This window comes from Rattus norvegicus, chromosome 3 (assembly GCF_021556685.1).
Source record: "Rattus norvegicus strain SHRSP/BbbUtx chromosome 3, alternate assembly SHRSP_T2T, whole genome shotgun sequence".
In the NCBI taxonomy this organism is placed as follows: domain Eukaryota; kingdom Metazoa; phylum Chordata; class Mammalia; order Rodentia; family Muridae; genus Rattus; species Rattus norvegicus.
This window is the reverse complement of record NC_141536.1, coordinates 11,422,199-11,436,147: the sequence shown is the minus strand read 5'-3', so window position 1 is coordinate 11,436,147 and position 13,949 is coordinate 11,422,199. Positions and strand designations below refer to the sequence as shown.

At 51.7% G+C, this 13,949-nt stretch overlaps 1 protein-coding gene across 35 annotated transcripts in view; it reads left to right on the top strand.

Moving 5' to 3' along the window:
- Ntng2 (netrin G2) overlaps positions 1–13,949 on the top strand; it is a 59,419-nt gene that overhangs the window by 17,393 nt on the left and 28,077 nt on the right. For 31 of the 35 annotated variants that reach the window (NR_197768.1, NM_001434227.1, NM_001434226.1 and 28 more), the window contains 1 exon segment: positions 7,436–8,079. Coding sequence is in view for 34 of the 35 variants with exons in the window: in NM_001434227.1 (NP_001421156.1) it covers positions 7,436–8,079 (644 nt within the window). In the remaining variant the exon portion in view is untranslated. 35 annotated transcript variants of the gene reach the window in all.

Sequence of the window (13,949 nt, the reverse complement as noted above, 5' to 3'; positions counted from 1 at the left end):
GTCAGGAGTCAAAGGTCAACCTGAACTATATAGGGTGTTTGAGACCAGTTGGGATATGAGAGACCCTCTCTTAGAAAAAGTCAGGAGGTCCAAGTTTGGTCTCATGAGGCCCCCTCTCTCACCTTCCTCTAACGAACTGGAAATTTTTGACGTCATAATGAGAGTAAATAGGACCACAAAAGGGGTCCTGGAACATGCACAAGGTAGACATGCCTACGTGTCTCCGAACAGAGCACTCCAATCAGAGAGGCCTGCCTTTTTGTGGTAGTGAGCACCCTGTGCCTAGATGTATGCTAGCACAGAGAACCATCCTCTTCCGAGGCCGGGGCTCACATGTGTCTGCTTGGTAGGTGGTACATTGAGGGCCTGGAGCACATTCATTGCATGTGGGGGCCGCACGGCTGGGTGCCAGGCACGCTTCAGAACTGGGAAAGAGTTTCCCACCCCAAACATTCCTGGAAGTCTGGCTGTGGGAAGAATTCACATATGCCCAGGGCAAAGCAGAATGGAGCCTTTTTTTTTCTTTTTTAAAGATGATTTTGAGTTCTTGGAGAGATTAACCCTCATGTAGTCACTGCCTTGGCAAAACTCTCACCCCCACTCCCTGTGGCTGCTCTGTTGGTGGAGAAAGCCAGCCGTGCTGGGCTGTGTCCCTGCAGGCAGGGCGAGTCTGAACAGGATTTGGCTTTCTGCTTTGAGCCAATACAGCACCTCCTGGATGTCTCAGCCACACGCACAGCCCTGTGTCCTGAGGTACTCTGAAGGGCTGTTGAACCCCAAACAGACTGAAGGTCTTGGGGCTGGCATCTCAACTGCTGCTTAACCCACAGCCTGCACACAACTCTCATGCACAGGGTGAGAGTCTCTGCTTGGTTGTTCAGTGGCCCTACATAAAGCCATTGCTGGGTGATCCTAGAAGGAGGACAGTGGTGGGAAGGTTTGAAATGAAAGGGCCCCCGTTGTCTTCCTCCAAAGCTTCCCTGCGTAGTGAAGGACCATGAAGTGTTTTTGCTGACTCGGGCTAAAGCCAGGACAGGCTTGGAAGGTGGCCTGAACACAGTCACTGAGGCTGGGTCTGGGGGAAGAGGACAATTACTAAGACTCTGGATGGCACTCTGCTAGGATAAAGGGTTGAGGATCAGCCCCAGCATAGATGGTTTGTCCTCCATGCCTGCAGAATTGACAGAACATGAGAGAATTGTCCCCACAGAATAAGTGTCCCTGGACGGTTGTCCCTCTGAGTGGGTTTCTGCTGATTCGTGAGTGAAGCAGGTGACCTTGCTGTCGGCTGGGGCAGAGGAAGAAGATGGGATAAATCAATGAACCCACAGAAGGATACAGAGAGCTAGCCAGAGGTGGAGCTCAGCGAGGGAGGAGGGAGCTAAGGAGACAGGGCAATCCGAATTAGGACCAGCAGCACAATCTTCGTTTCCGTCTTGTTAATAATTCATCGCCACTGCAACTTTTCTTACCAAGAAATAGGAAATAATTTGTTAGGGCGAATTCCCCCAGCACTTGGCTTTCTCCCTGCCACTGGGGAGGAGGACATGGCTCTGTTCCCTTCCTACTAAGCCACCAGGGGAGTGAAGACTATGAAGAATTTGAAATTCTAGGATAGTGATCGCACAGCTGACCTATCTGCTCCCCGCTCTATCAGTTCCTGAGTAGGGAGACTGAGTATAGACAGAGCCAGGCTCAGCCCAGGCTTGCACAACACTGGTGCTAGGGAAAAAGGCACCTAGGAAGTCAATGTGCTTATTGCCTTCTAGACTGTCCAGGCCAGGACAGTTTCTCCCCAAGTCCGAGGAGAAGGAAAAGGCTTGTTTGACTGCCTTTGGGTTCTCCACCACCATCCCAACCTTCACTTCACCCCTAAATCCCAAGTCTTTGTAAGAATAGTAGTTGGCATTGTGTCCCCTCATCTCAGCACCCCATGCCCTGGCTTACTCCTTGGGAGTCTCCTGCCTCCCACCTGGGTCACAGAAAGTATCTTCAGCCCCCATTGAGGCTGACAGCTCGGCAGCCAAGTTCAAAAAGAATCTGTCAGCTGCTGAACTGTTCAGGGCCCGCCCACACACCCGGTGGCAAAAACACGGCTGTCTGCCTCCTGGGTGTGGGGTGAGTGGCACGGGCTGGGGGTGGCTATGTCCTTTCCCTCTTGGACAAATGGGAGTTTTCCTAACTCGTCTTAGAGCTGGGTATTGGGCATTGGAGACTCTGACCCTTGGGAAGCAAATGGGTAATTGTGCCGCTGGGTTGGGACAGGCACATACATGGTGGCCCCAGAATGGACATCTTGCCTAGATCCAACATCCATGAGCATACATTACACAGGCTCTCGTCTTGTGGTATAAAGTCAGGGTCTCACAGTGTAGGCCTGGCTGGCCTGGGGTCCCTTGTGTAGATGAGTTAGACCACAATGCCTTTCCCTCACCCACTCTGTTTGCATATGAGACCCATACAAAAACCAGAGGCTGAAGAGACAACTCCAGGCTGGTTTTCCAGAAGACTCAGGTTTGATTCTCAGCAGCACACAGCAGAGCCCAGCATCTATAACCCCAGTTCTAGGGTGTCAGTGTCCTTCTATGGCTTCCATGGACAGCAGGCACCTGCATGGTACCCAGACATATATGTAGTCAAAACACATAAACAAACAGACAACTTTAAGGGAAAGATCAGGAGACTGGGAGTGTGGGTCAGCGTTAGAACACTTGGGCAGTGTACACAAGTCCCTAGGTCCGTTCCCAGCACCAGGAAGACAGAGGGGAGGAAGGAAAGGAGGAAGTAAGAAAAACATAGATTAAAAAGAGAAAAATGTGCTTAGTTTAGGTTAAGTGTGACATATGAGCCTTCGTAAAGACTAGGACAGAGTGGGGCTGTGTGTTGTTAAAATAACTTGAAGTTCTATTTACTATTACTGTGTATGTGAGTGCATGATCTGAGGTGAGGCTGGAGGAGAACATCATGGAGTTGCTCTCTCCTTACGCCTACGTGGGTTATGGAGCCTGAACTCTGCTCTACAGGCTTGCACTTCTTGTGCTGCTGTATCCTTGTGTGAGCAAGAAGATGAAGCCGTGACACAAGGACTGTTTATGACCCAAGAGGCTTGTGAAGAGACTCACATGGCTGGACGTTCCCAGATGAGGGTTGCTCCACTGGGCAGCTCACTTCCTGTCCCATGGTGCTTTTGACCTGGATCTTGCCCGGTGCGTGTACCAACCTCTGACTCCTGCCCTGAAAGTAACAGAGGAGCAAAATCACTAAAGAGACAAAAGAGAACAGTTTCTCCACAGGCTGCCCCATTTAGAGAGACCTGCCATGCCACCCTACCCCACCCTGGTGCCTGTGCAGCTGGGTCAGGGCTGCTGCACTGCCTACCCTCCAGGTGACTTGCTTGGGTGTGTGGAAAGAGGAACACTGCAGAGATCCTGATTCTCCAAGGTCAGTCCCGTCATATCCAGGGGAGTGACATTGGGCCGGTACATAGTGACCATAGCAACAGCGTCTGCCCCTGGCCCACTACTGTGCTCCTCTGGGCTAGCTGTCACTGAAGCAGTCTGTGTTCAAGGTGGTATGCGTCATGGAGTCCCTGGGTTCTCAACATCTCCCAGACTCCACCTTCCCACTCCAGCTGACACGCACAAATCGGCTGTGTACAACTGTCACTGCTGGATGGTGACATCTCCCCAGTTTCTCATGCCATATCTAACAGACACAGGACAAGAGAATAGAGGCTCAGAAAAGTCACATGGCTTTCTCAAGGTCACAGAGCCTCTAGAAAGAAGGTCGAGCTGAGCTGAGTAGTGCTTTTAGACCATAGAAGCAGTTTCCTTTATGGCCCCAGACTTAAACAAGTAGTTCGAACCCTTGGTCCAGAGGGGGCCCCTAGAAATTATATGGGAAATGTACATGGTGGGTGACTGCAACCAGGGGAGGGGGGCCGCCAAGGCTTTTTGTGTATGTAGTGTGTGCATGTTTTTGTGTGAATATATGAATGGAGGCAGAGGTCAACCTTAGGCACTATACACACCTTGGTTTTGAAATAAGGTGCCTCATTGGCCTAGAAGTGGCCAGTCAAGCTCAGCAGGCTGGCTGCCGATCCCTGTGCATATTTCTGCCTTAGCCACCACAGTATTAGAGTTTTAAGTGGGTCTCTCACCTAGCGCCTTTTTTCTTTTTTTACTTTTTATTGATTCCTGGTGAACTTTACATCATACACCCCAATCCCACTCATCTCACTGTCCCTCCCCAACAAACAAAAACATCTCACCATGGAAGCTTCGATGTGTCACAGTGTGCCACACAGTGCACACATCTTTACTTGCAAATGTTCATTGCAATGAGTCATTGGCCCGGTTCAAGGCCTCCGGCTTCTGCTGTATAATCAATACTGGAACCTCACAAGGTCCCCTTGGATGGACGTCCTATTGTCACCCTGTGTCATGAAGATCCTGCAGCTTTGCATCTGCAGGACTGACCCCTTCACACACTCCAGCAGCTCATAGATGGGATAGTTGTTGCGTGGGACAGCTCACAGCCCTGGATTAGGGCCTGGGAGATAGCCTTGGTCAGCCCACAGCTCTCCCAAACTTCTCCACTGCCTGCAGCTGTCCGGCACCAGGACCAGCCTCCAGAATTGCCCAGGCTAGCTCACCCAGTGCCACAGCTGGCAAGTTCACCTGGCTTTTGAGGCTCAAACTAGTGTCTCTACAGCAAGCACTCTGCTGACTGAACCATGCTCCAAGAACCTAAGGCTTTAATAATAAGAGGTGTGTGCATTTGTTCTGTTTTGGGGTGCTGACCATTAAATGGTCAGAGAACAAGTGCTAGTTTTGAAAGCATCAATGCTTAGCCTGAGTTCCCTTCTGCAAGGTAGAAGTGTGTCCAAAGCGTTGGCTGTCCTTGTCTGGCTGTTTTCATTAACAGGTAATCTGCTCTGTAGTCTTGGATGCTAGAGACCCGGAAGGCTGGCAAAGCCACTATACTATACTGATATAGGGGCTCTGCCAGGGGCTGGGGACCCCAGCCTGATTCAAGATCCTTGCTGCCCAACCTGCAAGGCCCTGCCAGCCTCACCCCAGCCCCTGGGAAGCAGATGGTGAGCCACTAATGAATGAGCCTGTGTGTTTACCAGCCTCATGGCGGCTGCAGAGAAGGCTTTGCCAGCTACAAGCACAGCAAATGCTCCCAAGCCATGGCCAGCATAGTCCCCCCAGCTTCTTCACACACCTCACAGCCACCCCAAGATCTGAGTCCTGCCTCACCAAGGAGGCATGGGCTGTGTCCTCACTGAGTCAGCTCCCTTCTGAACATTCATTGGTTCAGGCCCTGGCTTGCTCTTCATGCCACTCTAGGGAGACCTCCAGGGGAGCTCCAGCCAGCCCTGTCCCTACCCAGGTGGGACAGCTGAGGACAGTGGGAGGCTGGGTAGGTAAGGCAGGGGGCTGGAAAAGGATCCATCAAAAGGTCATACATGGTGACTCACAGCTGCTGAGGTGGGGTGTGTGTGTGTGTGTGTGTGTGTGTGTGTGTGTGTGTGTGTGTGTGTTGACACAGGAATATTGACAGTCAATATATGATGGGCAGACATTAATACAATTACCAGGAGGCCAGGTAGCCTATGACAGGACATGGTTTTCAGAGGTAAGTGAGGTGGGTAAAAGAAACGAGTTTGTGGAAGAGGTGTCTCTAAGGACACCCTGGAAAACCCAGGGTGGGCAACACCTCTCTGAGCTGCTGCCCCGCCCACTTGGCTCACTAGGATGAGCCTACCAGGAACTGACATTTCCAGTAGACATTTATTGTCGTCCACTGGGTTAAGACCAGGATGCTGGAGGTGCACTGCCTCCTGCAGCTTCGCTCCGTGAGGTGATGTAGCCACCTCTGTGTCTCATGACCTTCCTCTGTGGGGTGTGTGTGTGTGTGTGTGTGTGTGTGAGAGAGAGAGAGAGAGAGAGAGAGAGAGAGAGAGAGAGAGAGAGCACTCCTGCGCTCCTGGCATTTCCATGTGTGTCCTTTTTCTGTCCTTATTCAGGGGTTTTTCCCTGAATAAGGAGAAGGATCACCTGAGGGCCTCCTTCAACTCTGTAAAGACTGTCTCAAAACATAACCTTTAGAGGTCTCTTAGGGTTAGGCATTAACGTATGAATTTGAAGGGACTCCATTGAGTCTCAGATGAGGCTCAGAGCAAAAGAACAAAGTGAGTGAGAGAGAATCCAGCCTGAGTCAAGCTGCCCTCCAGCTCCCTCATTAACGCACGAACTTTGTCTGCCATCCCAGTGCACAAGCAGGAGTGCTTGGGTTCCGTGTTTCCCTCACACTACCTGGAGCAGAAGGTGGAGGGGTGACCTCCTGGTCAGCCAGCCACAGTCTGTTGCCTTCTCCTGGTCTCTGGGCTTGGCCTCTGCTTGTCATGGAGTCTGTAGAGGTCAGTCAGAGTCTTCCATTCAGGAGTAGGCGTGAGACGAGTCACCAGTGAAAGTCACAAAAGCTTCTCCTTTGTCACTATGATTTGTAAGTTTGCCAGACACTGAGGCAGTGTAGGGCTGGGGGAAGGAAAGAAGCTGGGTGATAGGGAGGAAAACAGGCAGAGAGGAGAGCGGGGAAGAGGGAGGATGAGAAAAGAGAGGGGTGCAGAGAGGGCTTTCTTCTTTCAGAAATACCTCCAAATCCTCTGAGAAGACCTGGTTCATCTTGCCTTCCCTGGGCCTCAGTTTCCCACTCAGCAATTAGGAGCTACACTGGTGAGAAACTCCTTATAAGGTTTCAAGCCTCACCCATCCTCAGGGACAGGCAGGTGGGGTGGACACTGGCACCACAGGGCATGAAGGACAGAGTTATTTTGGTGGGTCAGGGCTTTGTGGGCCCTGCCTTAGTGAACCCCTGGGCTAGCTGTGGCCAGGTGCCCACAGAGCAGCCCTAGGCTGCCTGGGCAGCAGCCCTGGTCTGTGGAGGATCAAAGCCCGTGGCCAGTGGCTGACTGCAGTGTTGCTGGCTGCAGTGGCCAGGGGATGGTGGCAATGTGTCTACCCCCTCGGGGGCCTCATGGCTCATTAGAGAGTGAGAGGTTTTTAACTCAGATCCAAGCTACTTTGTCTCTGCACAGACACCTGAAATATTCATCAAAGTGGCCGTGTGAACTGAGGCACTGTGAGGCTGTCAGTGGCAAGGTCTGTTGTTTGTTAATTAATAGGTCTACCACCTAGAATAGTTAAAGGCTTAGAGAGCACGCAGTAGAAAGTGCAGAATGCCTTTGACCCCCACCCAATATCTTATTATCATGCATCTGCTGTCTGTGTGGGACAGCCATTTTCCACGCCTGCATCCAGGGCTTGGTGGTGGCTAGCAGGTGGCTAGCTCAGGCACAGAGCAAGCACATGACAGACCCTTTCCATTGACCAGGATGGACTTCCTGACAGACTCCCTTCCCTTGCAGGAGAACCCTTACCTGTGCAGTAACGAGTGTGATGCCTCCAACCCTGACCTGGCCCACCCACCCCGGCTTATGTTTGACAGGGAAGATGAGGGACTGGCCACCTACTGGCAAAGCGTCACGTGGAGTCGCTACCCCAGTCCACTGGAAGCCAACATCACCCTCTCATGGAACAAGAGCGTGGAGTTGACAGACGATGTGGTGATGACTTTCGAGTATGGCCGGCCCACGGTCATGGTCCTCGAGAAGTCTCTGGACAATGGCCGCACCTGGCAGCCCTACCAGTTCTATGCAGAAGACTGCATGGAGGCCTTCGGCATGTCTGCCCGCCGCGCCCGAGACATGTCACCCTCCAGCGCCCACCGGGTGCTCTGCACCGAGGAATACTCACGCTGGGCAGGGTCCAAGAAAGAGAAGCATGTGCGCTTTGAGGTAAGGGACCGCTTCGCCATCTTTGCCGGCCCTGACCTGCGTAACATGGACAACCTGTACACGAGGATGGAGAGCGCCAAGGGCCTCAAGGAGTTCTTCACCTTCACTGACCTGCGCATGCGCCTGCTGCGTCCTGCGCTGGGTGGCACCTACGTGCAGCGAGAGAACCTCTACAAGTATTTCTACGCCATCTCCAATATCGAAGTCATCGGCAGGTAAGGCCCAGAGCCACTGGGATGTCAGGTGGGATGTCATCTGTTTTCTGGAATGTTGTCACTTGGTACCTGGATGTCTCCGGGAGTATCTGGTTTTTGAGGGATATTGTATGATATTTGAGCTGTCACCTGGTTCTAGACATGTCACCTGTTACCTGGATGTCACCTGGTTCTTGAGGGTGTTATCTGATATCTGGGAGGTCACCTGGGTGCCTAGAGATCACCTCTTTCCTGGGATGTCACCCGGTACCTGAATGTCTCCTGACGGCAGGATTGTCGCCTGATTCCTGGAATGTTCATGTGAACCTGGTACCTAGGTGTCACCTTGTTCTCAGGATGCCACCTGGCTTCAAGAAGACACCTGGTCCAGATGTTACCTGGTGCTACAGCCAAGGACTGCCCGTGCAGTCAAGATCCCCAAGCTTCGCTATTGGGGGAGCCTGTGCAGGTGGTAAACGTGTGAGAGGGTAGAGGTTCTGCACCATCCGGGGAACTTTGTTCGTTAATAGACACCATGCAGGCTTTGCAAGAGGTCCTCATTCCCAAGCCACCTGTGGACCTCAGGGTGCTCAGATGAGTCAGACTTGGCAGAGCTCACGGCGGTGCTCAGCATGCAATAAATGCTTTTTAAAAAAGGTATTGAACAAAGCGAATGCTAGCCCAGGGGATGGCCCCAGAGGGCCAGAGCAGGCTGGCAGAGGGCAGTGTGAAGCCTGGGGGTGTTGAGGGGCTTTTGTATGTCTCTCCATTCCAGGCTCTGTGCTGCCTAGGGTGTAGCACTGACATGGGGGGGGAGCCATTAATTGCCCCATGTGTCTGATTAGGTGGTTTTTCTTTTGCTATTGTTTTGAGCTTTTTTTTTTTTTTTTTTTTTGGTTCTTTTTTTCGGAGCTGGGGACCGAACCCAGGGCCTTGTGCTTCTTAGGCAAGCGCTCTACCACTGAGCTAAATCCCCAACCCCGCTTTTTTTTTTTTTTTTTTTTGAGAAATGTATACACAGAGACTGTATTTGTATACAATGTATACAATGTATACACAGAGACTGTATTTGCATACAATGTATACAATGTATACACAGAGACTGTATTTGCAGCATTTCTACCCCCCCCCCCGTAGCCTTCCCCACACCCTACTTTTGTAAAACACACAGTATTCGAAACATGTACTTTCATATTTGACCAGGATTGGGAAGAAGGGGTGTGGAGTGAGGAAAGCCTTGAGCCAGTTCCTTCCCTCTGCTTGGAGTGGGATGGCCCAGTGGGGTGGGGTGGGGTGAGGTGGGGTGGGGTGTGCTGGGGTGAGGTGGGGTGGGATGGGGTGAAGTAGGGTGTGGTGGGGTGAGGTAGGGTGGGGTGGGATGGGGTGTGCTGGAATGAGGTGGGGTGAGGTGGGGTGAGGTGGGGTGGGGTGGGGTGAAGTGGGGTGGGGTGGATGCCACTCTATTGAGGCTGTGTGTGCATGTCCTTCTTGTTGATACTGTATGTGGATTCCAGGGATGAAGATAGAGGTGAATCAGTCAGGAAGTAGAGTCAGGTTCAAAACTGGCAGGAAGACAGAGGCAGGTGCACATTGGTCAGTGGCTGCCTGTGATTTACAGGTCTTACCTACTTGGGACGGGGCATTTCAAATCTGGCATGTTCTGGAAGCCACTGAGAGATAGCATCCCCCCTCCACCCATTACTGTGATAAAATCCCCTGAAGGGAGCGGGCGGAGAGCTGGCTCAGCGGTTAAGAACGCCCGTTGCTCCTGCCGAGGACTCAGGTTTGGTTCTGAGCATTCACACAGTGACTCACGACCACCACCCATGACTCCAGTTCTAGGGGATCTGAGCCCTCTTCTGACCTCTGTGAACACATACATACAGACAGGCAAAGAAATTCTATGCATAAAAATAAGTAAACCTAAAAAAAAATTTTAAAAACTCTGACAGAGGGGCTGGGGATTTAGCTCAGTGGTAGAGCGCTTACCTAGGAAGCGCAAGGCCCTGGGTTCGGTCCCCAGCTCCGAAAAAAAGAACCAAAAAAGAAAAAAAACAAAAAACAAAAAACAAAAAAAACCCAAAACTCTGACAGAAGCACCTTAAGGAAGAAAGGGTTTACTTTGGTTCAAAGTATAGTTCACCATGGCGGAAAGAATAAAGGGGATCAGTGGTTCTCACCCTTCCTAATGTTGTGACCCTAAAATACAGTTCCTCACATCGTGGTGACCCCCAACCATAAATGTATTTTCTTTGCTACTTCATGGCTGTATTTTAGCTACTGTTATGACTCGTAATGTAAATATCTGTGTTTTCCAATAGTCTTGGGTGAGTGACCCCTGTGAAAGGGTTATTTGACCCCCAAAAGGATTGCAAGTCACAGGCTGAGAACCAGTGCTGTCTGTATATCATGTCCCAGTTAGGGACTCATTGCAGACAGCAATGAGTGCAGGCTGTCCCTCAGCCCCGTGTCTCCACTTACACTGTCCAGGATCCCAGTTAAGGAGTCGCTGTCACTCACAGTGACATCCCAATTGACATGAACAAGATAATCCCCACAGGTGCTCACGGTGGCACTTTAATCCCAGTACTCAGGAGGGAGAGGCAGGTGGGTATCCATGAGTCTGAGTCCAGCCTCGTCTATACAGAGAGGTCTAGACATAGAGAGACCTTGTCTTAAAAAACAAAACAAAAAGCTAATTCACACAGGTGATTCTAGAGGTTGTCAAGCTGTCAATGAACAGATCAAAGATATTGTAATAGGAAGCACAGGCCCACACATTTTAGCATTGATGTAGCAGCCATGTCCCCAGGCCCCTCAAGACCCTAGCCTGCTTTCTTTGTCCACTGCTACAAGGGACCCTCATGTCCAGTATATCCAAGACTCTGCCTTAGAGGGCTGCATGCTCCCTCCTGTGATGAAGCCAGTGAGGACCAGAATATACCTAGAGCCCCAGCAGGGTAGCAGCCATGTCTCTTGTAACCTGGTTCAAGCCCCACACCTCTACACCCCCTCTAGACCTCTCCTTTCCATCTGTGTGACAAGACTGGGACCATTGGGAGCCGCTGTCTCCATGGCAGGGTGGCAGGGAGGTGAGGTGGCAGGCAGCCCCTGCACTCTTTTGGCATGCAGCCTTTGTGGGCATAGGGATCCTCTGTCATGGTGGCAAGAGTGTGGCAATCAATTCACGGGAAGAATGAGTACTCTTCAGGTGGCTTGGTTGGCAGGAAATCAGCAACTTGGTTATTGATTAATTAGGTCTAGTTAGATGGTATGAGGCAAATGTGTGAGCCAACAGAGGGAGCATCTGAAGTTTCCAGTGGTCTCAAGCTCTATGGTTTTCTCACCCTGCAGCACCTGCCTTCCTTCCCCGGCCTGCAACAAAATAACAATAAATAACCTGCAAGTTGGTGTTAAGGTTGGAGCATCCAGCAAGCTGCACTTGATCTTGGCCCATGGTGCTCACCCTGTACTCTCTGCCTCCTGTTTTCTCAGCTGAGCTAAATGTCAGCCAGTCAGGATCCCAGTCTAGACTAGTCCAAGGTCAAGCAAGCCTCAGATGGCTTTCTCTAATGAGGCCCTGACCCCTGGGTCTCCTGGGTTCGCATCCTAGCTCTGACTTCATCCCTCAGTGCTGAAGCAGTACGCACCACAAGACAATGTCCCCACCTCCTCTCCCAAGTCTAGAGTTCTTTGTTTCTCTGGTGGTCCCATGCTTTGCCCGAATCAGCAATTGTATCTCCAAGGAGAGCCCAGATGGCTGCGAGGGTGGGATCAGGAGGCAGAGGCACCTGGTGTGGTGTCAGGGAAGAAGAATGGGCACACAAGGTGTGCCAGAGCTGCAACGGAAGGGTTGCACGGGTAGCTAAAGTGAATCCATCAACCAGCACCCTGGGGTTCTGCCTCCCTGCTGCCCTGTCTCCAGGGGCCCATTCCTGGAAGGCTGGAAGGAGGTGGGAGCTATTTTCTCCTGCGTGTGGGGGAGCTCAGGTACAGAGTCTGGGCAGGAGAGGCTGGCTTGAAACTGCAGGGAATGCGGGCCAAATACTGCACTGGAGGAAAGAGGAGATCACCCAGACTCATGCGGAGCAGGGACACACAGCCTGTCCCAGCGGTCCAAGCCTCACCCTGAATTTCCAGGTGTGTTTTATACAGTAAGACCCACCACAAATTGACTTTCATCTGGCAGGTACAGAGAGGTTCTTGCACAGCCCCTCCAGTGAGCTGGGGAGAGGGGAGTCTCCAGGAAATGAGCTGCCAAATGGAAACTTGCCTGAGTCTCAGTTTCCTCATCTGCAATATGGAGCCATAGGCCTAATCTCCCCAGTGTGTGAGTTGCTGATGGTGTTAGAATGTGTCCCCTTTTGTTCCTCAGGTGGCAGGGGACAAAGGAGCCAGGGGCAAAGACAGAGCTGCTGGGGAAGATGTCTTGGCAACACCCAGCCCGGGTCTTGGCACCTAGAAAAAGCAAGAGGAAGTGTGCCTTTGGGCTAGCAGGGTGTGCAAGTCCAAATGGCTTCCAAGGCTCAGGAGCACTGGGAGAGAGGGGCAGTGTCTTCAGAAGCAGTAGGGAAGAGAGAAGCTTGTGAGAAATGCAGCCAGTCCCTTGCAACCCAGCAGCAAAAGAGAGAAAAGGCACACGGCAGGCACCTGTGTGAAATCTCTTGCTTTTTAAGATACCAGTGTTGCCTCTCAAAGTCTATGGATTCCCTGCAGACCAGCACTGACAGCCCCTGGGCCACCTTACAGCTGTGAACAGATGGCTGGGCTGACACACTGAGGGCTGCTATGCACCAAGTCTGGGAGTCAAAGGGAAGTAGGGGGCCACCCAATTCCCACTACCAGGTCTTACCCTGGAGACAGATTTTTTTCTACCCAGAAATCTCTTACGGGCTCCAGGAAAACTGCCACACTGCACCCTCTTATACCAGGGACAGAATGGGAGTGGGCTCCCTACTCAGCTATCATAGTGCCAGGTGTTGGCTGGGTTCTGTCCTCTTTTGCCCTGAAGGGGGTCAAAACCCTTAGAAGGAGGGGACCTGCTTGACCCCAGAATCCTCACTGAGCCTATGGGCAGCTCTCTCTGTGGGCTCTGGGCCACGCCCACCCCGGTCTTCTCCCTTGACCCCGCCCCCTCTCTTGCCTCCCTGTCTTTTTCATAAACCTCCTGTGCCTATTGATCGCCAGTAACTGGAGATGCAGTCACAGGACAAGAATAGCAGTGTCAGAGAGAAGCAAACCTCTGCTGGGGCAGGCAGTGTGGGGGGCAGGGAGGGAAGGCACTTTTCCACTCACCCTATGCCTCTGTCCCCCTTGACTCCCCACTGCAAACATGGATGGGAAGAGAATCCCAAGAGGCTGTGGAGGATGGAGATGACCTTCATCAATAGTGACCATCACTTACAGAGCAAGTCTCCAAGGCTAGTGACCCCCCCCCCGACACTTCATTGAGCCCCGCCCCAGGAAGATCCATGTCCCCATTACATAAATGGGAAACTGAGGCCTAGGAATTAAGATATGGATGGGACTGGGTGTAATAGTACACGCCTTTAGTCAGGAGGCATAGCAGGTCGGTCTCTGAATTCCAGGCTAGTGTGGGATACATAGCGAGTTCCAGAACAGCCAAGGCTATGTAGAGAGACTTTGTATTTAAAAAAAAAAAGTAAGAAATACAAAGAAATGCTGCATATACCATCAGAGGGCTGTGGTAGGGGGAAAAAAACAGCCCTAAGTGTTGGTGAAGACTTAGAGCAATCTGCATGGCTGGTGAGAATGGTAATGCCCCAGCTCTGCTGAGAACAGTATGGTGACACCCGAAAACGTTGAATGCAGAATTAACATGTGGGCCAGTGGTTCTCCTTCTGATCCACCAAGAAGAACTTAAAACAGGT